At 50.5% G+C, this 23,753-nt stretch overlaps 1 protein-coding gene across 3 annotated transcripts in view; it reads left to right on the forward strand.

The window, feature by feature from the left end:
* The first annotated feature begins 2,968 nt into the window (after positions 1–2,968).
* Positions 2,969–23,753, forward strand: part of AACS (acetoacetyl-CoA synthetase) — an 80,447-nt gene continuing 59,662 nt past the window's right edge. For all 3 annotated transcript variants that reach the window (XM_025402126.1, XM_025402128.1, XM_025402127.1), the window contains exons 1-3: positions 2,969–3,291; positions 12,378–12,481; positions 15,274–15,394. In XM_025402126.1, the coding sequence (XP_025257911.1) occupies positions 3,159–3,291; positions 12,378–12,481; positions 15,274–15,394 (358 nt within the window). In that variant the 5' untranslated portion in view covers positions 2,969–3,158. The remainder of the gene's footprint in view (positions 3,292–12,377; positions 12,482–15,273; positions 15,395–23,753) is intronic.

The raw sequence follows: 23,753 nt of genomic DNA on the forward strand, positions 1-23,753 counted from the left end.
ACAAAAACCTTTGCTCAAAAAAAAAAGCATCGGGTCCTAGGAGAGAAAAACAAAAACAAAAACATGACAGCCTTTTAAATACAAACACGTGCACATGTACACATACATCTTGGATGTTAACTTTTAATTAAGCTGACTTTTAACCATTGAGCTCCTTTAAAAAAATCTTTTAAAATCTCATTACTATATTTCTGTTAGGACAAGTTGCTGCTATTTCAGAAGTACCAAGAATCAAACCAGAAAGGGCTTGATTTAGGAACCAAATCTAGGCTGTCATGGTTGGAAAAAGCAGGCAGAGCCTTAGCTATGGAACTGCAGCTTGGGGCAACACTCATTGCTTTCACTTTGCCTGGCTAGCAAAAAGGTGGCCTTATTATGTAAATAAAGCCCCTTTAGTAGTTAAAATCAAACATCTTTCCTCTTTTAATTTTTTTCTTTTGCTAGTTGTTTTCCTCCCCTACAAGGCTGTGTGTGTGTGTGTGTGTGTGTGTGTGTGTGTGAATTTAGCCACTTTAGAGTCCTTGTTCCCCACAATTTGGAACTTTCCTTTTGATTTGATCAAGTCAGATAGTTGATCAAACCCAATGGGAAAAAGACCAAAACAACAACAAAAACAGACAAACAAACAACAAAAAAAGCATTTAAGGCAAACAAAAAATGGCACAACGTATATGATCACTGAGCGCACTCTAATGGTAAGGATAAATTAATGTTAGAGGAAAGGGGTCCCGATCCAGACCCCAAGAGAGGGTTTTTGGATCTCGTGCAAGAAAGAATTCAAGACGAGTCTGTAGACTAAAGCAAAAGCAAGTTTATTAGGAAAGTAGAGGAATAAAAGAATGCTCTGTCCATAGACAGAGCAGCCCTGAGGGCTGCTGGTTGCCCATTTTCATGGTGATTTATTGATGATATGCTAAACAAGGGGTGGGCTATTCATGCCTCCCCTTTTTAGACCATATAGAGTAACTTCCGGATGTTGCCATGGCATTTGTAAACTGTCAGGGCACTGATGGGAGTGTAGCAGCGAGGTCAGGCAGAGGTCACTTTCATCACCATCTTGGTTTTGGCGGGTTTTGGCTGGCTTTTCTACTGCAACCTGTTTTATCAGCAAGGTGTTTATGACTTGTATTTTGTGCCCACCTCCCATCTCATCATGTGGCTTAGAACACTTTAACTGTCTGGGAATGGAGTCCAGTAGATCTCAGTCTCGTTTTACCCAGTCCCTACTTAAGATGGAGCTGCTCTGGTTCAAATGCCTCTGACATTAAGACCAGCTGGTTGTTAACCATAACTTCAGCCAAGACAAACCGCAATTCAGTTACTTACCTGGGGATGGGTCTTAGGCTGTAGACTGCTCTCTACCATCCTAGAAGCAGGAAAAAAGGCCTCATCTTCCCTGTTGGAAGCGAGCTCAAACTCCATAAAGGAGTTACCTGCCTTCCACTGTCATGGAAACAGGAAATCTTGCCTTCCTTGTTGGAAGCAAGTAAAACTGCAAAGAAAAGAGAAGTTGTACAGCAAAATAAACTTTAGATCTCCACCAAATTTTGGGAGATCAGGGAGTCTCTGGAGGGGGTGCTCTCAGACCTAGGCTCACTTCTGTAATCCCAGCGCTTTGGGAGGCCAAGGCAGGCGGATCACCTGAGGTCAGGACTTCAAGACCAGCCTGGTCAACACGGTGAAATCCCATCTCTACAAAAATGCAAAAATTAGCCGGGTTCGGTAGCTCACGCCTGTAATTCCAGCACTTTGGGAGGCTAAGGCCGGGGGATCACCCGGGGGCCGGGAGTTGGAGATCTGCCTGACCAACATGGAGAAACCCCGTTTCTACTATAAATACAAAATTAGCCAGGCGTGGTGGCGCATGCCGGTAATCCCAGCTACTCGAGAGGCTGAGGCAGGAGAATTGCTTTAACCTGGGAGGCCGAGGTTGCGGTGTGCCGAGATCTCGCAATTGCACTCCAGCCTGGGTAACAAGAGCGAAACTCCGTCTCAAAAAAAACACAAAAAACCAAAAACCAAAAACCAAAAAACAAAAAGTAGCTGGGCATGATGGCGGGTGCCTGTAATCCCAGCTACTCAAGAGGCTGAGACAGGAGAATCGCTTGAACCCGGGAAGCAGAGGTTACAGTGAGCTGAGACTGGGCCATTGCACTCCAGCCTGGGCGACTGAGTGAGACTAAAAAAAAAAAAAAAAAAGTAAAAAACAAACAAAAAAAAAAACAAAGGCGGGAGGGGACCTTCCAGGTCCTAGGTAGGTAAGAGACAAAGGTTGCATTCTTTTGAGTTTTTAATTAGCCTCTCAAAGAAGGCAATCAGGTATGCATTTATCTCAGCCCGGGGGTGACTGATAGAATGGGAGGCGGGTTGGTCCTAGGCAGTTCCCAGGTAGACCTTTCCCTGTAGATTAGTGGGGCCCCAAGATTTATTTTCCTTTCACAAATGTATATTTTGATACCCACTGGCATACTATATTATTGTATTATACTATGACATTATCTGGTGTAAATACACGATGTATTTATTTGTTAATCGTCTCCCGTCCTCCTCACATCTGTACCCCTCCTCTCCTGTTGACAGAGGGCAAGAATTTTGCTTTGTTCGCTGCTGTATCCGCAAAGCTCCCAAAGTGCCCGGAATGCCGCAGGCGCTCAGTAAGGACCTGCAGGAAGAAATAGCGAATGAATGATGTACACGTGTAGGAACCAGCGGACTCGGACGCCTGGCTCCTGCGCTGCCCTAATGTCCTCCAGCTCCAGATGAGGTCGGGGAGCTGGGGCCATGGCAGCTCCCTTGGCCCCAGGTGAAGGCGGGGCTGCTAGCCCCTCACTCGCACGACCGTCTGCCGCGGACGCTGGAGTCGGCGGCTGCGAGCACTCCTTTGCGTGGCGCTGCACTCAGCGGAGGGTTACAGGCGGGGGGGCGGGGCCTGGAAGGGGGCGGGGATTCGGGGCGGGGCCTGCGAGGCGGGGCCTGCGAGGCGGGGCCTGGGCCAAGTGGCCCCCCGGAGGCGGCGGCTGCCGTTCAGTCCATTGCTTTCCGCCGCTGCCGTCTCCGTCTCAGCCCGCCAGGCGCTCCAGACCGTCGCCTCCCCCGGACCCAGGTCCCTGGACCCTGGTCCCCAGCCCTCATCGCAGCCCCGGCGGCCCGCCGCCGCCATGTCCAAGGAGGAGCGCGCCGGGCGGGAAGAGATTCTGGAGTGCCAGGTGATGTGGGAGCCTGACAGTAAGAAGAACACGCAGATGGACCGCTTCCGGGCGGCTGTGGGCGCCGCGTGCGGCCTGGCGCTGGGTGAGAGCCGGGCGGGCGGCCGGGCCTGCGGGGGATGGGCGGGGGCCGTGCAGGGTGGTTGGGTGGTCTCCCCATTGCTAGTTTCATGCTTCTGGGGCTGGAGGAGCCACTTGATGGCGGGGAGGCCTTCTGGCTGCGGGGTTCCCCCCTCTCTTGGGGAACATCACCCCTCCACAGCACCTCCTGGCACTTCCTGACTCTGCAGCGTCTCCTCTGCATGTGGGCGTCACCCTCTCCCCAGGAGTGTCACCCCTCGCGAGGGCCAGCTGCCTGTTGGCTGGGTGGTCCCCTGCTAGGCTTTCCTACCTATGAGGTGCTCGCTGGAGTCTTGACCTCCAGCCTGTGGGGGCTTCCCCCGGACATAGGGCCTTTTTGACTTGCAGCTCTTCCTCTGTTTGTGGGGGTCCCTTGCCAGTCCTCAGTGCCGTGCACTCTGCCCCCCTGACCTCCCCCATCTCCAGCTGCCCCTCCTAGAGGCCAGCACCTAGAAGGATGGCCAGGTAGGAGGCCCTGTCCACATGTCTACACTCCCAGCCCCCAAACAGAACCTAGTAAAAGACTCTCTTTCCACCCATCACCTTGAACTTCAGAAACCGCCTCTCTGGGTGTGGGTGGGGCAGAGGCCCCTTCTCCGTGGGGTGACCGTTCAGGGTGCTCTTCCTGAGCTCTAGCTGGCTTGCCCAACTACCAGCTCCACCCCTCCACACCTGTCTCAGCCGGGTGTTCCTAGGGGATTTTTTTTTTTTTTTTTTTTTTTTGAGGAGGAGTTTTGCTCTTATTGCCCAGGCTGGAATGCAGTGGCGTGATCTCGGCTCACTGCAACCTCCACCTCCCGGGTTCAAGCGATTCTCCTGCCTCAGCCTCCCGAGTAGCTGGGATTACAGGCATGCGCCACCACGCCTGGCTAATTTTGTATTTTTAGTAGAGATGGGGTTTCTCCGTGTTGGTCAGGCTGGTCTCGAACTCCTGACCTCAGGTGATCTGACCGCCTGGGCCTCCCAAAGTGCTGGGATTACAGGCATGAGCAACGGCCACCAGCCTCCCTAGGGGATTTTAAACTCATGGTCTCTCCTCACCCCCTCCGCCAGCGCAGGGCCTCCCTTGTTTCTGTCGGTGGCGTCCTGTTCTTGCTCAGGCTCACAGGAATGGACACCCAGTCACCTGGCCCACACCAGAAGTCCTCTGCCACGGCCCCATGTCTTTCTCACATCTCCTCCTTTGCAGCCCCGTGCCAGGGGTTCTGGGGCCTCCTTTCGTCCTCTCAGAACAGTGGTTGGTTTTCTTGCTTCTTGCTTTTCCACCCATTTGCATCCTGCTTGCTTTACCAGAGTAATCTTGAAGCACACAGGTCTTACTTTGTCACTCCTTGGCTCAGAAGTTCTCAGTGGTTCCTTGTTGACCACAGAATTGCAGACTGCTGCCTGGCAGCTTCCAGGCCCTCCATAGCAGGGGGGAGCTTCCACGGAGTCGTTTCTTAGGCTAACCCGGGCTGAGCCGTTCCTCTCCTTCCCTTGCTCTCCGTTGGAGACAGGTGTAGTCTGTTGCCCTGGGGGCTTCCCCCACCCACCGCCCAGCAGTTGGTAAATGACTGTGCGTTGGATTAGGGCAGCCTGGAGACCCCTGGAAGAAGCAGGAGGCTGCCATGTGGGATGACGTTCTTCCTCTGTGTCACCTTGCCTTGATTCCATCTGTTTCCTCTGCCAGCAATAACAGAATGCTGGTCTGGTGCCTGTCCAGCCCTGATGTTATGGAATAATTTCAGATATGGGCAGCCCTGTTAGATGGGTGAAACCACCTTCCTCCATGGGAGGTGTTGAAGAGAAGGGATTTGTAATCTACCTGGATTTCTTTTTTTTTTTTGAGAAAAAAGATTTCTTCTCCCCCAGGCTGAAGTGCGATGGTGCGATCTCGGCTCACTGAAACCTCTGCCTCCTGGGTTCAAGCAATTCTCCTGCCTCAGCCTCCTGAGTAGCTGGGATTACAGATGCCTGCCACTACGCCTGGCTAATTTTTGCATTTTTAGTAGAGATGGGGTTTCACCATGTTGGCCAGGCTGGTCTAGAACTCCTGACCTCAGGCGATCCACCTGCCTCAGCCTCCCAAAGTGCTGGGATTACAGGTGTCAGCCACCGTGCCTGGCCGACTACCTGGATTTTGAACCAGCTCTGCCGCTTACCAGCTTTGTGATCAGGAGGAAGTCATTGGATCTCCCCATGCCTCGTTTCCTCATCTGTAAAATGGGCATAACGGGACCTGAGTCATTGAGTGGGTGTGCGGGTGACAGGAGATGGTCACATCCAGTGCTCAGCTCTGCCCTGGGCCCCTGGGGTGGTGGACTAAACATGAGCAAGTGCTGGGAGGGCCCAAGCACGGCTGCGGAGCTCCTTTCCGTCCTTCAGGGCTCTCAGACTGGTGGCCCATGGGCCAGGTCTCATCTGCAGACACACTATTGAGTTGCCTGCATTTAAAAGTTAGGAGAGGGGACTGGGCGTGGTGGCTCACACCTGTAGTCCTAGCACTTGGGGAGGCTGAGGTGGGTGGATCTTTTTTTTCCTTTTTTTTTTTTGAGACGGAGTCTCGCTCTGTCACCCAGCTGGAGTGCAGTGGTGCCATCTCGGCTCACTGCAAGCTCCACCTCCTGGGTTCATGCCATCCTTCCAACATTCTCCTGCCTCAGCTTCCTGAGTAGCTGGGACTATAGGTGCCCACCATCACGCCGGCTAATTTTTTGTATTTTTAGTAGAGACGGAGTTTCACCGTGTTAGCCAGGATAGTCTCAATCTCCTGACCTCGTGATCCGCCCACCTCAGCCTCCCAAAGTGCTGGGATTACAGGTGTGAGCCGCCGCGCCCGGCCTGGGTGGATCTTTTGAGCCTAGGAGTTCGAGACCAGCCTGGGCAACATGGTGAAACCCCCATCTCTACAAAAAATACAAAAAATTATCTGGGCATTGTGGCATGCGCCTGTAATCCCAGCTACTCTGGACACTAAGGCAGGGTCGCTGGAGCCCAGGAGGTGGAGGTTGCAGTGAGCCCGAGATCTCGCCACTGCACTGCAGCCTGGGTGACAGAGTAAGAGTCTGTCTCAAATAAATAAAAGTTGGGAGACCACATATGAAAAGCAAGCTTTCCAACCTCTGAGAATTCCAAGGCCTGTCATGCTGGGTCTGCATTCCCAACGTGGCAGCATTGTCCGGAGCATTGTCTGAGCTGAGCGAGGCCCCTCCCTTTAGTCTGGAGGAGGGCATTTAGAGCTCAGGTTTTGTCCTTTTCTCCTCTTACACTCTTGACGGTGATTTCCACCTCTCTCCCCTTTCTTATTCCTGGCCCCGGACGCTTTGGGCTTCGCTTGAAGATCCAGCTCAAATTCAATCTTCTTTTTGATTATTCTCTTTGAAGATTTCTGCCTTCCCTCTTCTCTCCAAGCGCATGTAATTTGGGCTTTCATTCTGCCCTGCTGTTTTGTGTATTTGTGAGCATTCTTACTGCTTAAAGACAGTGCCCGTGAACTTGTATCCTCTCCTCTGTGTCCCAGCAGGGGCTCACTTGTAGCCTGTATACAGTATGGGGCCATGCTTTGGACTGGATGTTAGTAGAGAGCAAGGCACACATCCTCAGCGGCATTGCTCCAGCCTTGCAGCCTTCATGGAGGAAGGGAGGGGCGTTCCCCACTCCGGCCGGTCCGTGAGCTGGTCTTCCCAGACCAAGGTTGGCAGGAAGTTTCTATCCCTGCATTTTGGGAGGCTCTGGTAGGGTTACCTACCCTGTTTTCCACTACCAGAGCCACAGGTTGGTTGGTTCCTGTCACTGCTTCCAGCTGAACCCACCTATGCACTCCCTGCACACCCCCATGGGGCTCTGGGGTCCTCTGACGCAGGCTTCCTTGGGGTCGGGTGCAGCTCCAGCCTGGCATATGTGCCTGTGATTCCAGGCCTCTAGCAAGCTCTGGCAGACATGCTGCATGTACTAGCCCTCTGTAATTAGGGGGCAGAGAGGTGGCACCAGTTTCAAAGGCATGCTCTTTTGGAGGACTATGCCAAGTGTCCTTCTGTGTACCACAAGCTGCACGTCGGCTCTCTGTGCAAGCAGCTGGGATGGAGTTTGCCAACAAATAGAAGGCTTGGGCCCTGTTCTCAAATAGCTCCGGGTGCTAGGGGAGAGAGCTCATGTGAAGATAGTGCCACAAGTTAGTGGACGCTGGGCATTCCACGAATGGGGCACTGGTGTTGACGTTCTGAGTATTGCACTGTTGTATGGCAGATGTACCTGACGGCTGTAACTTCAGAAGAATGTATGTTCAGAGTTCCAAGCTAAGGAATCTGGGAGTGGCCAACCCGGATTTATTCCTTGTCTATGAGGAACATCTGAAGCCCTGGCCCACCCCATAGAACGCAAGCTCTACAGGGGGATTGAGGCCCTTTCTTTTGAAATAAGTGAAGGTTACCAGGTGGAAGTTGCTAGGAGAGCGTGCTAAGTGAATGTGCTGTATAAACTGCTTGCATTTTACAAGCAGTTGCGGTTCTCCGTCCAGCCTGCTGCCCCCGGACCATCCCTGTAGGTAAGTTTCCAATAAACCCCGTGTCTGGCTCACTGCTTCCAGATCTCTGGAATCTGGTGCCATCTGTTGGAGTTAATGGGGGTCCAGCACAACAGCAGTGTGCTGGGTGTAGCAGAGAATGTGGTTTAGAAGGACAGATAGCCTGTCATCTCAGTGACTTGGGCAGCAGGGGCAGGAGTATTGCTTGAGTCCAGGACTTAGAGGATGCAGTGAGCTATGATCATGCCACTGCACTCCAGCCTGGGCAGAAGAGTAAGACCCTGTCTCTAAAAAAATGAATAATTAAAAAAAGGGCAGATAAAATCTTCAGCTAAGATTTGAAGGTGTAGACTGGCTAATATTCTCCTAGGTGGAGAGGAAGAAGGGCTGAAAATTCAGAAGCCTGTGGGGACCAGACAGGTGCCCAATATAATAATAGTTACTATTTAGTGAGCTCTCTCTATATGCCAGGCTCCATCTGGCACCTGATATGTATCAACTAATGTCATCCTCTTGGTAATCCTACCAAGTGGGTAGTAGTAGTAGCCCCATTTCACAGCTGAACAAACCAAGGCACGAAGTCTCAGTTAAGACTTTGTAGCTGTAGGCGGTGGAGCTATAGTCTGCCATCTGGTTAGTTGTTGCCTCTGGCATTTGCTTGAGGGCCTGATGAGGCAGCAGTTCCCAGTTCTAGCTAATCGGTCACTGTTTGGTGTGGACAATGCATTTGTTACCCATTGCTGGTGACAAATCAGCCCAAAAGTTGGTGACTTAAAACAAGAATAAACCTTTATTACCTCTCAGTTTCTGTGGGTCAGGATTGGGGAGTGGCTATTTGGGCGGTTCTGGCTCAGGATCCCCGAGGAGCTGCAGTGGGAATGCAGCCATCCCCGAGAGCTGAGAGCTCACTCACACGGCGGTAAGTTAGTGCTGGTGGTGGCAGCAAGGTAGTGCAGGAGGCGTCTGCCATATGCCACCTAGGACTGAATGAGCATCCTCACTGGCTTCTCCCGGAGCAGGTGACCCAAGAGAGCCACCTGGCTGCAGTGACCCTTACAACCTGGCTTTGGAAGTCACATTTGACCACTTCCACAGTACCCTGTTGGTGACACAGATCAGCCCTCTCAGGTTGGGAAGGGGACGACCATGGAGGGCCATGAATGCCTGGAGGTGACAATTATTGGCTGACGACCACAGTCAGGTACTCACTCTTCTCAGAGAAGCCAGAATTTCATTTAAAAATGGATTTATGTGCTTGCTTTGGCAGCACATATACTAGGTAAAAAAATTAGCATGATCCGGGCCGGGCGCGGTGGCTCAAGCCTGTAATCCCAGCACTTTGGGAGGCCGAGACGGGCGGATCACGAGGTCAGGAGATCGAGACCATCCTGGCTAACACGGTGAAACCCCGTCTCTACTAAAAAAATACGAAAAAACTAGCCAGGTGAGGTGGCGGGCGCCTGTAGTCCCAGCTACTCGGGAGGCTGAGGCAGGAGAATGGCGTAAACCCGGGAGGCGGAGCTTGCAGTGAGCCGAGATTGCGCCACTGCACTCCAGCCCGGGCGACAGAGCGAGACTCCGTCTCAAAAAAAAAAAAAAAAAAAGAAAAATTAGCATGATCCTTGCACAAGGTGGAGATGCAAATTCACGAAGTAGTCCATCAAAAAGCAAGAACAGGCTTTTAAGTGTGAACAGCTCGCACAGGCTAACTCAGACCTGGGCTTGTGGTTGCAGCGTCCTCCCCGGTAGAGGCGGGGAGCGTGGGAGCGGAAGAGTGTGTCTCAAGAGTCACATTTGATGAGAGGGCTGAGTTGCTGACTGGGAAAGTTTCCACATGAAGTCGGCCACTTTCACTGTCGTCTCCCAGGGTCCTTGTGGTGTCAAGATGCCATTGTGGCTGCATCCTTCCAGATTCACGGGGCTGGTCGTGTCTGACTTCCTTAGTGATGTTGTTGGTGAATGAACTTTTGTGATAGGCTTTGTTGTTGTTGTTGTTGTTGTTGCTGTTGACTGAGTTTCGCTCTTGTTGCCCAGGCTGGAGTGCAGTGGCATGATCTCGGCTCACTGCAACCTCCACCCGAGTTCAAGAGATTCTCCTGCCTCAGCCTCCCGGGTAGCTGGGATTACAGGCATGTGCCACCACACCCAGCTAATTTTTTGTATTTAGTAGAGATGGGGTTTCGACATGTTGGTCCGGCTGGTCTCAAACTCCTGACCTCAAGCGATCCACCCACCTGGGCCTCCTAAAGGACTGGGATTACAGGCATGAGCCACCGCTCCTAGCCTTTTTTTTTTTTTTTTTTTTTTAATGGTGTCTCACTCTGTCACCCACCCAGGCTGGAGTGCAGTGGCAGGATCATAGCTCACTGCACTTTCAAGCTTCTGGGCTAAAGCGATCCTCAGCTGTCTCTGTCCCAGTTCTTGTCATCCCTCGGAGTCCAGCATAACTGAGGACCATTCCTGGATACCACAGTCAGAGGGCACACTGCTGAAGGAAGCATCGTGTCTCTTCTCTCTGCCCCGCCGGGGCTGGGAACAGTGAGGATGGGCACGGTTGAATTGACTGATGGCAGTGAGGTAGTTCAGCTCAGCGGTTGTAGTATGCCTTTTCCCCCATTCGTGATACCTCATTGGCCATCTTCCTGATATGTTATTATATCCCTGCCAGTCTCTGCCTTCCTGGAGCCCCAGCAAGGCTGTGCTTTGAAACAGAAGCACTGTATGACTTCCCTTGGTCCCTGATAGGATAAATTTCTGCTATCCCTGAGGACTGATTGGCTCACTGTGGCCAGTCCACTTGGATCCTATGCAGTTGAGAGGGTAAAAAGTCCTTAGCTAGGCTGGGGTCAGTTTTGCAGTGAAGTCACATTTCCTTTAGGAGTTGAATACATCTCTTTGTATCAAGTTTCCAACTCATGTCTTGATGGTGGGGAAAAGCTGTTTTGAGTATAACTGAGTGGAATCTGCAAGGGGGAACTCGCCTGGGCATAAGAAGTTAGATTGAGCCGGGCGCGGTGGCTCACGCCTGTAATCCCAGCACTTTGGGAGGCCGAGGCGGGTGGATCACAAGGTCAGGAGATCGAGACCATGGTGAAACCCCGTCTCTACTAAAAATAGAAAAAATTAGCCGGGCGCAGCGGCGGGCGCCTGTAGTCCCAGCTACTCAGGAGGCTGAGGCAGGAGAATGGCGTGAACCCGGGAGGCGGAGCTTGCAGTGAGCCGAGATTGCGCCACTGCACTCCAGCCTGGGCAACAGAGCAAGACTCCGTCTCAAAAAAAAAAAAAAAAAAAGAAGTTAGATTGTTGTGGAATAAAAGGAGGGAGACCTTTTACCATATAACTTTTTTTTTTTTGAGACAGAGTTTTGCTCTTGTTGCCCAGGCTGGAGTGCAATGACACGATCTCGGCTCACCACAACCTCCACCTCCCAGGTTCAAGTGAATCTCCTGCCTCAGCCTCCTTAGTGCTGGGATTACAGGCATGTGCCACCACGCCCAGCCAATTTTGTATTTTTAGTAGAGACAGGGTTTCTCCATGTTGGTCAGGTTGGTCTTGAACTCCTGACCTCAGGTGATCCGCCCGCCTCGGCCTCCCAAAGTGCTGGGATTACAGGCATGAGCCACCATGCCCGACAATTTTTTTTTTTGAGACGGAGTTTCGCTGTGTCGCTCAGACTGGAGTGCAGTGGTGCGATCTTGGCTCACTTCATCCTCCCACCTCCCAGGTTTAAGCTCTGCCTCTGCCTCCCAAGTAGCTGGGATTACAGGCGCCCGCCACCATGCTCGGCTAGTTTTTTTTGTATTTTCAGTAGAGACAGGGTGTTACTATCTTGGCCCGGCTGATCTTGAGCTCCTGACCTCGTGATCCACCTGCCTCAGCCTCCCAAAGTGCTGGGATTACAGGCATGAGCCACCGTGCCCGGCCTCCATGTAACTTTTTACACTTTTGTAATTTTGAGTCTTGTGAACATATTGCATATTCAAAAATCAAAATAAGTAATAACACCCCCCAATATTATACTGGCCTTGAGAAGTCATCAACAGACTACCAGTTTTGAACTTCTAGGTTTTCCATTGTATTGACTATAAGTTTCCTAAGGTTGTGTGGTATAATAATGGCGAACTCCTAATGCCACTGTGGTAATTTCCAAGGCCCCATTCTAAGGACTTTCTACATGTGCTCGTTTAAATCCTCACAACAGCCCTGTGGCTGGAGGGGGGCTATTAATTATCCCCTGAGGTCACAAAGCTAAATAAGTGGCCGAATCAGGATTTGAACCCGGGCATTCGGGCTGTAGAATCTGTGTTCTTAGGCATGGTGGTTAAGATATAAAATCACTGAAGATGACTCAAAACATCACCGCCTCAGCTTTTGTTCTTTTTGGGGATCTAGAGGTATTGGGTTTGCATCAATAAAAATTAAGCTCCTTCCTCCCACAGACCGTTTCTCCTCAGATGAATTTGGCTCGCTTGGACACGCCCCAGGCTCCTGAGGTGTGTCCATCGCCAAGATTTCCCTTTTAAGGTTAATCTGAGCTATTTCATTTTTAGAGAATTATGATGACTTGTACCATTGGTCCGTTGAGTCGTATTCAGACTTCTGGGCAGAGTTCTGGAAGTTCAGTGGAATTGTCTTCTCACGCGAGTACGATGAGGTAAGTAGAGATTTTCCATGGACGTGGTCTCTTTTTTGTGGTCGTGCTTCAAAGTGAAATGCTAATTTTGGGGAATACTGAATCGTATCTTCTTTTTACAACCTCATGCGGATAGGAAAAAGTCATTGCCCTAGAGAACTGGCATTAAATTATCACAGACCTCGTTGAGAACTTTTCAGCCTGTTAATCCTCTGTTGTGTGGGGACCCCAGGCCCTGTCCTGGGAACTTGAGTGATCCTAAATAGTAGTTTTTTTGTTTGTTTTTAATTTTTGAATATTTGGGACTGGGTGCAGTGGTTCACACCTGTAATCCCAGCAGTTGACAGACTAGGATGGGAGGATCCCTTGAGCCCAGGAGTTTGAGTGCAGGCTAGGCAATATAGCGAGATCCTGTCTCCAAAAAAATAAATTAACTGGGCAAGGTGGTGCATGCCTGTGGTCCCACCTACTCAGGAGGCTGAGGTGGGAGAGTCAGGAGGTCGAGGCTGCAGTGAGCTGTGATTGCGCCACACTCCAGCCTGGGTAACAGAGACAGACCCTGTCTCAAAAAACAATATTTAGGCCGGGCGCGGTGGCTCAAGCCTGTAATCCCAGCACTTTGGGAGGCCGAGATGGGCGGATCATGAGGTCAGGAGATCGAGACCATCCTGGCTAACACGGTGAAACCCCGTCTCTACTAAAAAATACAAAAACTAGCCAGGCGAGGTGGCGGGCGCCTGTAGTCACAGCTACTCGGGAGGCTGAGGCAGGAGAATGGCGTGAACCCGGGAGGCGGAGCTTGCAGTGAGCTGAGATCTGGCCACTGTACTCCAGCCTAGACGACAGAGCCAGACTCCGTCTCAAAAAAAAACAAAACAAAACAAAAAATATTTAATTATGTTAAAGTACATATATCATAAATTTTTATGTAACCATCTTAACTATTTTAAACTGTACACTTCAGTGATGTTAAGTACATTTACATTGTTGTAGGCTTTTTTTTTTTTTTTGAGATGGAGTCTTGCTCTATTGCCCAGGCTGGAGTGCAGTGGGGCCATCTTAGCTTAGTGCAACCTCTGCCTCCCGGGTTCTAGCAATTCTCCTGCCTCAGCCTGCCGAGTAGCTGGGATTACAGTCATGCGCCACCACACCCGGCTAATTTTTGTATTTTTAGTAGAGACAGGGTTTTGTCATGTTGCCCAGGCTGGCCTCAAACTTCCAACCTCGGGTGATCCACCCACCTCAGCCTCTCAAAGTGCTGGGATTACAGGCATGAGCCACCATGCCTGGCCACATTGTCATAGTTTTTTTTGTTTGTTTTGTTTTTTTGAGACGGAGTCTTGCTCTGTCGCCAGGCTGGAGTGCAGTGGCGTGATCTCAGCTCACTGCAACCTTCAACTTGCTGGTTCAAGTGATTCTCCTGCCTCACCCTTCCAAGTAGCTGGGATTACAGGCACGCACCACCACGCCCAGCTAATTTTTGTATTTTTAGTAGAGATGGGGTTTTACCATGTTGGCCAGGATGGTCTCAATCTCCTGACCTTGTGATCCGCCCACCTCAGCCTCCCAAAGTGCTGGGATTACAGGCATGAGCCACTGCACCTGGCCATAGGTTTTTTTTTTTTTTTTTGAGACGGAGTCTCGCTCTGTCACCCAGGCTGGAGTGCAGTGGCCAGATCTCAGCTCACTGCAAGCTCCGCCTCCCGGGTTCACGCCATTCTCCTGCCTCAGCTTCCCGAGTAGCTGTGACTACAGGCGCCCGCCACCTCGCCTGGCTAGTTTTTGTATTTTTTAGTAGAGACGGGGTTTCACCATGTTAGCCAGGATGGTCTCGATCTCCTGACCTCGTGATCCGCCCATCTCGGCCTCCCAAAGTGCTGGGATTACAGGCTTGAGCCACTGTGCCCGGCCGTTTTTTTAAACTATTAGGAGTTTTGTTCTTTCTTTCTTTCTTTTTTTTTTTTTTTTTGAGACCGCGTCTTGCATTGTCACCCAGGCTGCAGTGTATCTTGGCTCACTGCAACCTCCACCTCCCGGGTTCAGGTGATTCTCTTGCCTCAGCCTCCAAGTAGCTGGAATTAGAGGCGCCTGCCATCATGCCTGGCTAATTTTTGTATTTTTAGTAGAGGCGGGGTTTCACCATGTTGGCCAGGCTGGTCTTAAACTCCTGACTTCAGGTGATCTGCCTGCCTCAGCCTCCCAAAGTGCTGGGATTACAGGCATGAGCCACTGCGCCCAGCTGGAGTTTTATTATTTTTTTAACCTGCAGTTTAGAGAAAACTTTTCGACTCTTTACATTGTAAATCAATAAATATCTGAGGAAAGGGAGTCCTGCCGTTCAAAGTTGAATTTATTGTCTCTTTGGGTCAAACCATTTTGAAATGTTGATCTTTTGGGACTTTGACAATAAAAATCAAGGTTCCAGCACCCCAAGGAAGGAAGCAAAGGCTGAAACTCCCAAAAGTTGTGGGCAAGGGGCAGCTGGTCCCGGAGCTTGCTCTCCTGGTTTCCGTGTGTCTGGGCAGAGCCTGACGTGTTGGGCGTCCTCTTTGTCTTCAGGATCTCTCGTTGTGTAGGTGCTTAATGAATATTTGTGTAACACATACATTACTGGGGATGGTTGTTTTCCCTTGGCATTAATCCCTACTTTCAGTGTCTAGCCTTTAGGCTGGTTCAGAGTTCAGTCCATAAAATGATTTAAGAATGCTCTGGGCCATGAGTGAGCTGGCTCCCCGGGAAGCAGAATCGCTTTTGCTGATTTGTGGCGGAGGACTCATGTTGTGTGCGTCTTGGTGTGTTGTCGTTCTCTACAGGTTGTGGACACATCGAAAGGAATCGCAGATGTCCCCGAGTGGTTCAAAGGCAGTCGGCTTAACTATGCGGAAAACCTCCTGCGGCACAAAGAGAATGACAGAGTTGCCCTTTACGTTGCGAGTGAGTCCCGATGGCGAGACCCGGGGTTTCCTCCGTGGAAGTTCTAGATGGTGCCTGCATGCGGTGCCACGTAGTTGGAGAAACAGGATTTCCAAACCATATGTTGGCACCTTTCTGACCTAATGAAGATTTCTGTTGACTTTATTTTTGCTGCGGAGGGGAGAGGGCCAGTGTGTGGTCATGCTTTATGGGCAAAATGGAGATACTCAAGTAGCTAGCTTGTGTCACAGAGAAAGTTAGTGATGAAACTGTAACTAGAATCTCTTCCCATTGGCTTTTCCTTTTAAAATAAAGTTGAGGCTGGGCACAGAGGGCCGGTGTGGTGGCCCAAGCTGGAGTGCATTGGCATGGTCATGGATGGCTCCCTGCAACCTCAGTCTCCCAGGCTCAAGCAATCCTCCCACCTCAGCTTCCTGAGTAGCTGGGACCATAGACACACACCACTATGCCTGGCTGATTTTCTGTTTTTTTGTTTTTTTGTTTTTTTTTGAGATGGAGTCTCGCTCTGTCGCCCAGGCTGGAGTGCAGTGACCGGATCTCAGCTCACTGCAAGCTCCGCCTCCTGAGTTTACGCCATTCTCCTGCCTCAGCCTCCCAAGTAGCTGGGACTACAGGTGCCCGCTACCTCGCCCGGCTAGTTTTTTGTATTTTTTAGTAGAGACGGGGTTTCACCGTGTTAGCCAGGATGGTCTCGATCTCCTGACCTCGTAATCTGCCCGTCTCGGCCTCCCAAAGTGCTGGCATTACAGGCTTGAGCCACCGCGCCCGGCCTGTTTTTTTTTTTTTTAGTAGAGACAGGGTCTTGCTATGGTGCCCAGGCAGGTCTTGAAATCTTGGGCTCAAGCAGTGCTCTCATCTTGGTTTCCCAGACTGTTGGCATTTCAGACATGAGCCACTGTACTCGGCCCCTGTGTGGCTTTTAACAATTTATTATTATTTTTATTTATTTATTTATTTATTTATTTTTTTTGAGACGGAGTCTCGCTCTGTAGCCCAGGCTGGAGTGCAGTGGCCGGATCTCAGCTCACTGCAAGCTCCGCCTCCCGGGTTCACGCCATTCTCCGGCCTCAGCCTCCCGAGTAGCTGGGACTACAGGCGCCCGCCACCTCGCCCGGCTATTTTTTGTATTTCTTAGTAGAGACGGGGTTTCACCGTGTTAGCCAGGATGGTCTCGATCTCCTGACCTCGTGATCCGCCCATCTCGGCCTCCCAAAGTGCTGGGATTACAGGCTTGAGCCACCGCGCCCGGCCAATTTATTATTATTTTTAAATTGTATGTTCAGCAAGAGCTTATTGGACCCTCGTTGTGTCTAAGACATCTTGCGATGTAAGACTCAAAAATAAACTGAAGTCGTCTTCTGCCTCCAGAATATTACATTCTAATCATGGAAATAAGGCCAACGTACACAGAAACAATTGACAGTCTATATTAAATGCCAAAATGAGTCTCCGAGTTGGCAATTTTTTTTTTTTTTTTTGAGATGGAGTCTTCCTCTGTTGCCCAGGCTGGAGTGCAGTGATCTAGGTTTGCTGCAACCTCTGCTTCCTGGGTTCAGGTGATTCTTCTGCCTCAGCCTCCCGAGTAGCTGGGATTACAGGTGCCTACCACCAGACCCGGCTAATTTTTGTATTTTTAGTAGAGATGGGGTTTCACCATGTTGGCCAGGCTGGTCTCAAACTTCTGACCTCAGGTGATCTGGCCGCCTCGGCCTCCCAAAGTGCTGGGATTACAGGTATCAGCCACTATGCCCGGCCTGAGTTGGCAATTTTTATTAGAAGCCAGAGAAAGATTAATGCACCATGGTGTAAAATACTCATCAGAAAATGAATTTCCATTTTCTTATATTTCCAAGAAACTTCACTCACTCCCTAGATCAGCATAAAAAACCAAACCACTGGAAACAGGCAGTGAGTGGCCCTGCCCAGGCTACAGAGCAGGGCCTCCCTTCTGCCATTGTGGGAAGGACCAAAAGACCCTGTGCAGTTGTTAAAGTTCATGGCAGTCCAGTTCCCACCGAGACTTGCTGGAACACATCTTCCAGGGTTGGGGCCCAGGCTTCCATGTATTTTCAAAGCCCGTGGGCACTTCTGATGCGCATTCCTGGGGAAGAGCCATGGAGCAAAGTCTTGACATACCATTTGGGCTGGTCAGTGTTCCACTGCTGTTTTCCTTGATTCTCAGCCTTGACACAGTCAGGGAAGAGTAGATGGGTGGTCTGGGGTCAGGGCTCCGACTGGCTCTCCCTTGCCCTTTGTGTGCCCACCTGTCTGTTCATCCATTCGTTCCTCAAACCTGTATTAAATGCCTCCTGAGGGCTGGGTGCAGTGGCTCACGTCTGTAATCTCAGGACTTTGGGAGGCCGAGGCGGGCAGATCACCTGAAGTCAGGAGTTCAAGACCAGCCTGGCCAACATAGTGAAACCCCGTTTCTACTAAAAATACAAAAAATTAGCCAGGTGTGGTGGTGGGCGCCCATAATCCCAGCTACTCGGGAGGCTGTGGCAGGAGAATCATTTGAATCCGGGAGGCGGAGGTTGCAGTGAGCTGAGATTGTGACATTGCACTCCAGCCTGGGCGACAGAGCGAGACTCCGTCTCAAAAAAAAAAAGCCTCTGTGAAAGGTGCTGGGAAGACAGCACCTTGAATGAGATAGACAAGCTCCCTGCCCTGGGAGGGGCCCATGTTCTGAGGGGAAAGCATGGTGGTTTAACCATAAATAAGAAAACATATGCTTGGAAGAATAAGCATCGTGATGGAAAAGGTATGGTGGGGTGGGGTGCAGGGCTGTTTTAGACAGGACTACCAGGGAAGGCCTGTTTGGAGGAGTTGACGGAACTTGAAGAAGCAGCAGCCTTCCTCTGGCTGACCCCTGTACCTGGAATCTCCTCCTCCTCCCTCTGCAGAAGTCATGTTCCCAGGCACAGGGAACAGCCAGAAGAAGGCCCTGGGCTGGAGGAGGCTCTATGGCTGTGGGGAACAGCCAGGAAGGCTGAGCTGGGGGGCCTCGGTTGTGGGTCCAGGAGCATGGGGAGGTGTGAGAGGAAGTGGGCCATCCTCAGGGTTCTGAGCAAGGGCTGGGTGATCCTGTGGTGACCTGGCTGCTGGGTGGAGAACGGGAAGGGGTTGCATCATGGGAAACGAGACTTTGGAGCCTGCTCCGTGCTCCATCTCTGTGTCCCCAGGGTCACCTCTGACAGTGGTAGAGGTGGGTTAGAGGCAAGATTCTGGGGCTTGTGGATGTGTCCACCAGTGGTGCCAGGCTTTTAGGAAAACCATGATATTAAGTCCCAGCTTCATAAAGATGGATGAGTGAGAACATTGCCTCCAGGATTTCTTTAAATTATTTAAGTCGAATGAGTTCCCTCACTGTTTCGGAAGACTTGGTTTACACCAGTGTTTCAGAAGCGTGCTGGCTGTGTAACTAGGCAGGCCCTCAGTGTGTCCATGTGAATCTTCAAACATTAGTCTGGGGCAGACCCGGGTGGGAGAGTCAGTGGACCCAGGCTCTGGGAAGGGGAATGGTAGGAGTTAGAGATTTTTTTTTCCCTTTTTTCTTTTTTCTTTTGAGACAGGGTCTTACCCTCTTGCCTAGGCTGGAGTGCAGTGGCATGATCGTGGCTCACTGCAGCCTCAACTTCCCAGGCTCAAGTGATCCACCTTAGCCTTCTGAGTAGATGGGATCACAGGCATGCACCACTGTGTCTGGCTAAATTTTTTTTTTTTTAAATTTTTTTGTAGAAATGAAGCTTTGCCATGTTGCTCAGGCTGGTCTCGAACTCCTGGGCTCAAGCAATCCACCCGCTTTGGTCTCCCAAAGTGCTGGGATTACAGGCATTAGCCACCGCGCCCAGCCAGCTCTTTTCTTCCAATTGGCATATAATTCATATACCACGGAAATACCCTTTTAAAGCACACAGCTCAGTGGTGTTTAGCATTTTCAAGAGGTTGTGCAGCCACCACCCCTAGTTCCAGAGCATTTCCATTTTCCGAAAGGAAACCCCATAGCAATTAGCAGTCACTCCCTGTTCCTGCCTCTGCCAGCTCCTGGCACCCACCTCTCTGCTTTCTTTCATGGGTTTCCCTGTTCTGGACATTTTGTATAATTGGATCATACCATATGTGGCCTTTTGTGATTGGCTGCTTTCGCTCAGCACAGTGTTACCAAGGTTCATCCACATCGTAGCGTGCATCCGTACTTCATTCCTTTTATGTCCTAATAATCTTCCACAGTATGGACAGACCACATTTCATTGATCCCTAAGAGGCTCCCATGAGCCTGGCCTGCCCCAGGCACTGCAGTGCACGTGGGAACCTCCCTAGGGTGCCAACCCACTCACCTCTTTCGTAATCCTGAGGAGAATGAGGACGCTGCGTCTCTTTTCTTTTCCTGGTCCTTTTAAATGCGTGTGCTTTAACCCAATGTCTCAGACGCTTCATGAGGTCCTGGTTTCTCCTGGAAAGTGGGAACAGTCAAATGTGAATCTTCTTAAGAAAAAGCCCCAAAACCCAAAACTAAAAATGTAAACCCCACACTAAAAAACTAAAACTATACTTGATTCCCAGTGACGAAATAAGCCAGTCTTCCCAGAACTGGTAATACGGGTGTCTGGGTGGAGACTGAGCTGGGTGGGGTGTCTCTCTCCCTCTCAGTTATATACAGTATTGGCTGAACCCAGCCAGTTGCCTTTTATTTTTTTAAACCCAGTCCTGTCTTGAGGGTGGGTTAAGGAGGCAGGGTTAAAATTCTGTGTCCATTTCACACCCCCTACCCCTTTACCGTAGCCTCTCTCCTCTTCCCTTCCACCATCTCTTCCCTTTTAAATATTTGAGCCCCCCTCCTTTTAAAATTATTTTTAATTTATTATTTATTTATTTATTTATTTTGAGATGGAGTCTTGCTCTGTAGCCCAGGCTGGAGTGCAGTGGCGCGATCTCGGCTCACTGCAGGCTCCGCCTCCTGGGTTCACACCGTTCTCCTGCCTCAGCCTCCTGAGTAGCTGGGACTACAGGTGCCTGCCACCACGCCTGGCTAATTTTTTGTATTTTTAGTAGAGACGGGGTTTCGCCGTGTTAGCCAGGATGGTTTTGATCTCCTGACCTCGTGATCTGCCCACCTCGGCCTCCCGAAGTACTGGGATTACAGGTGTAAGCCACCGTGCACGGCCTTTTTATTTTATTTTATTTTTTTTAAGATGGTGTCTTGGCCGGGCGCGGTGGCTCAAGCCTGTAATCCCAGCACTTTGGGAGGCCGAGACGGGCGGATCACAAGGTCAGGAGATCGAGACCATCCTGGCTGACACGGTGAAACCCCGTCTCCGTCTCTACTAAAAAAATACAAAAAACTAGCCGGGCGAGGTGGCGGGCGCCTGTAGTCCCAGCTACTCGGGAGGCTGAGGCAGGAGAATGGCGTGAACCCGGGAGGCGGAGCTTGCAGTGAGCTGAGATCCGGCCACTGCACTCCAGCCTGGGCGACAGAGCCAGACTCTGTCTGGAAAAAAAAAAAAAAAAAAAAAAAAAAAAAGATGGTGTCTTGCTCTGTCACCCAGGCTGGAGTGCAGTGTCGTGATCACGGTTCACTGCAATCTCCACCTCCCTAGTTCAAGTGATCCTTCCACCTTAGCCTCCCGAGTAGCTAGGGTTGCACGCGTGTGCCACCACATCGGCTAATTTTTGTATTTTTAGTAGAGATGGGGTTTCTCCCCATGTTGGCCAGGCTGGTCTTTAACTCCTGACCTCAAGTCATCCGCCCGCCTCAGCCTCCAAAAGTGTTGGGATTACAGGCGCGAGCCACCACGCCTGGCAGAGCCCCTTCTTTTAATGAACTCTTCCCTTCCTTATAGTTGCAGTGGGAATAAGGACCCTCAAGCCAGTGATCACAGTTAGTTTACAAATCGCATCCCTTACTTAAGCAGGGGCCTGAGCAGCCGATTATTGGCTCGGGGGCTTTAAGATCATTGTGTTTTGTTTTCTGCATGTTTTCCTGACTTGTTCCTTACTCACCCAGCTGGGTACAGGTGCTCACGGCGCTCTGCTCCGCGCTCAGCCGTTCTCAGCAGAACTCATCTCTCCTATGGGTAATCCCCGTCGAGGCCATGCAATGCCCTACTTAAAAAGATACATATATGTGCACAATTGCCTTCATGCTCCAGTGAGTGGAGCAAATGACATGCATTAGCCCATCCGTGTTGAGATTGTTAGAACAGCTGCCTGCGCAGCACATTTCGCTTTTGAAGAGTAGCTATCAGCTTACCAAGTATTTTCACATGATAGAAAGTTTTCTGGGCTGGGAATGTGGGAGAGGTAATGAAAAGGCTACCCCAGGGCAGCAAAGAAAGGATAAAGGGCAAATGCCTACAACTCTATTCTGTTAGGCAAATAAAAAAAAAAATAGGCAAAAAAAAAAAAAAAAGACTCTTTTTTTTTTTTGAGATGGAGTTTCACTCTTGTTGCCCTGGCTGAAGTGCAGTGGTGTCATCTTGGCTCACTGCAGCCTCCGCCTCCTGGGTTCAAGATAATCTTCTGCGTCAGCCTCCCAGGTAGCAGGAATTATAGGCACATGCCACCATGCCCAGCTAATTTTTGTATTTTTAGTAGAGAAGGGTTCCACCATATTGGCCAGGCTTGTCTTGAACTCCTGACCTCAAGTGATCTTCCCGCCTCCCAAAGTGCTGAGATTACAGGCATGAGCCATTGCGCCCAGCCTGATTTTTTTTGTTTTGTTTTGTTTTGTTTTTGAGGCAGGATCTTGATCTGTTGCCCAGACTGAAGTGCAGTGGTGCAGTCACGACTCACTGCAGCCTTGACCTCCTGGGCTCAAGCAGTTCCTCCCCATGTTGTCTAGGCTAGTCTCAAACTCCTGGGCTCAAGTGATCCTCCCATCTCAGCCTCCCAAAGTGCTGGGATTACAGGTGTGAGCTATAATACCTGGCTGGAAAAAGCCAGATTTATGCCAAAGGGAAATTAGGATGTTTATTCACTTTCTAAAAGAGATAATTCGCCAGCGCAGTGGCTCATGCCTGTAATCCCAGCACTTTGGGAGCCCGAGGTGGGCGGATCACAAGGTCAGGAGTTCGAGACCAGCCTGGCCAACATGGTAAAAGCCCGTCTGTACTAAAAATACAGAAATTAGCTTGGTGTGGTGGTGCATGCCTGTAATCCCAGCTACTTAGGAGGCTGAGGCAGGAGAATCACTTGAACCTGAGAGGTGGAGGTTGCAGTGAGCTGAGAGAGTGCCACTGCATTCCAGCCTGGGCGACAGAGTGAGACTCTGTCAAAAAAAAAAAAAAAAAAAAAGGCCGGGCGCGGTGGCTCAAGCCTGTAATCCCAGCACTTTGGGAGGCCGAGACGGGCGGATCACGAGGTCAGGAGATCGAGACCATCCTGGCTAACACGGTGAAACCCCGTCTCTACTAAGAAATACAAAAAACTAGCCGGGCGAGGTGGCCGGCGCCTGTAGTCCCAGCTACTCGGGAGGCTGAGGCGGGAGAATGGCGTGAACCCGGGAGGCGGAGCTTGCAGTGAGCTGAGATCCGGCCACTGCACTCCAGCCTGGGCTACAGAGCGAGACTCCGTCTCAAAAAAAAAAAAAAAAAAAACCACACACACACACACAAAGAGATAATTCATGTTATAGAATTGAAAAGTGATGATCAGTCAGGAGCAAAATATTTGCATTAAGGGGGATGGTCAAAAGATTTAACTTCTATACTGTAGAAATTGTCTTCAGATCATTTTCCTGTACCTTCACAACACTGAGTCTTGTATTAGTTATCTTCCCGTGTCGAAGATTACCTGAAAGCCATAGCTTAGAACAGACATTCCTTACCTCCTGGTTTCTGTGGGTTACAAATCCTGCAGTGGCTTAGCTGGGTGATCACTCATCAAGTTGCAGTGAGGATGTTGGCAGGCACTCCAGCCATCTGAAGGCTCGACTGAGGCTAGAGGAACCACGTCCGAGATGATGTGCTCACATGGCTATTGGTGGGAGGCCTCGTTCCTCCTCGTGTGGGCCTCTCCAGAGGCTGCCTCAGTGACCTCACAGCATGGCAGCTGGCATCTCCCAGAGTGAGCCAGATGGGAACTGCAGTCTCTTATGACCACAGCTCAGAGGTCACTGTCATTTCCACAGTAACGCATCGATTCCCCAGGTCAGGTGTGAATACCAGCGGGCAGGGGTCACTGGGGGGCCATCGTGGAGGCTGGCTACACACTGTCCCTTCCTATTTGTACAGTCTGTTCGGCGATAATTGGTATCTTCCTGTTTTAACATATTTCTTTGATAACTAGGGTCGTCGATCATTTTATTTATTTTTTTCTGCACTATCAAAGTTTTTGACAGTGAGCTTGTGTCACTTTTAAT

The sequence above is a fragment of the Theropithecus gelada genome, chromosome 11 (genome assembly GCF_003255815.1).
Source record: "Theropithecus gelada isolate Dixy chromosome 11, Tgel_1.0, whole genome shotgun sequence".
In the NCBI taxonomy this organism is placed as follows: domain Eukaryota; kingdom Metazoa; phylum Chordata; class Mammalia; order Primates; family Cercopithecidae; genus Theropithecus; species Theropithecus gelada.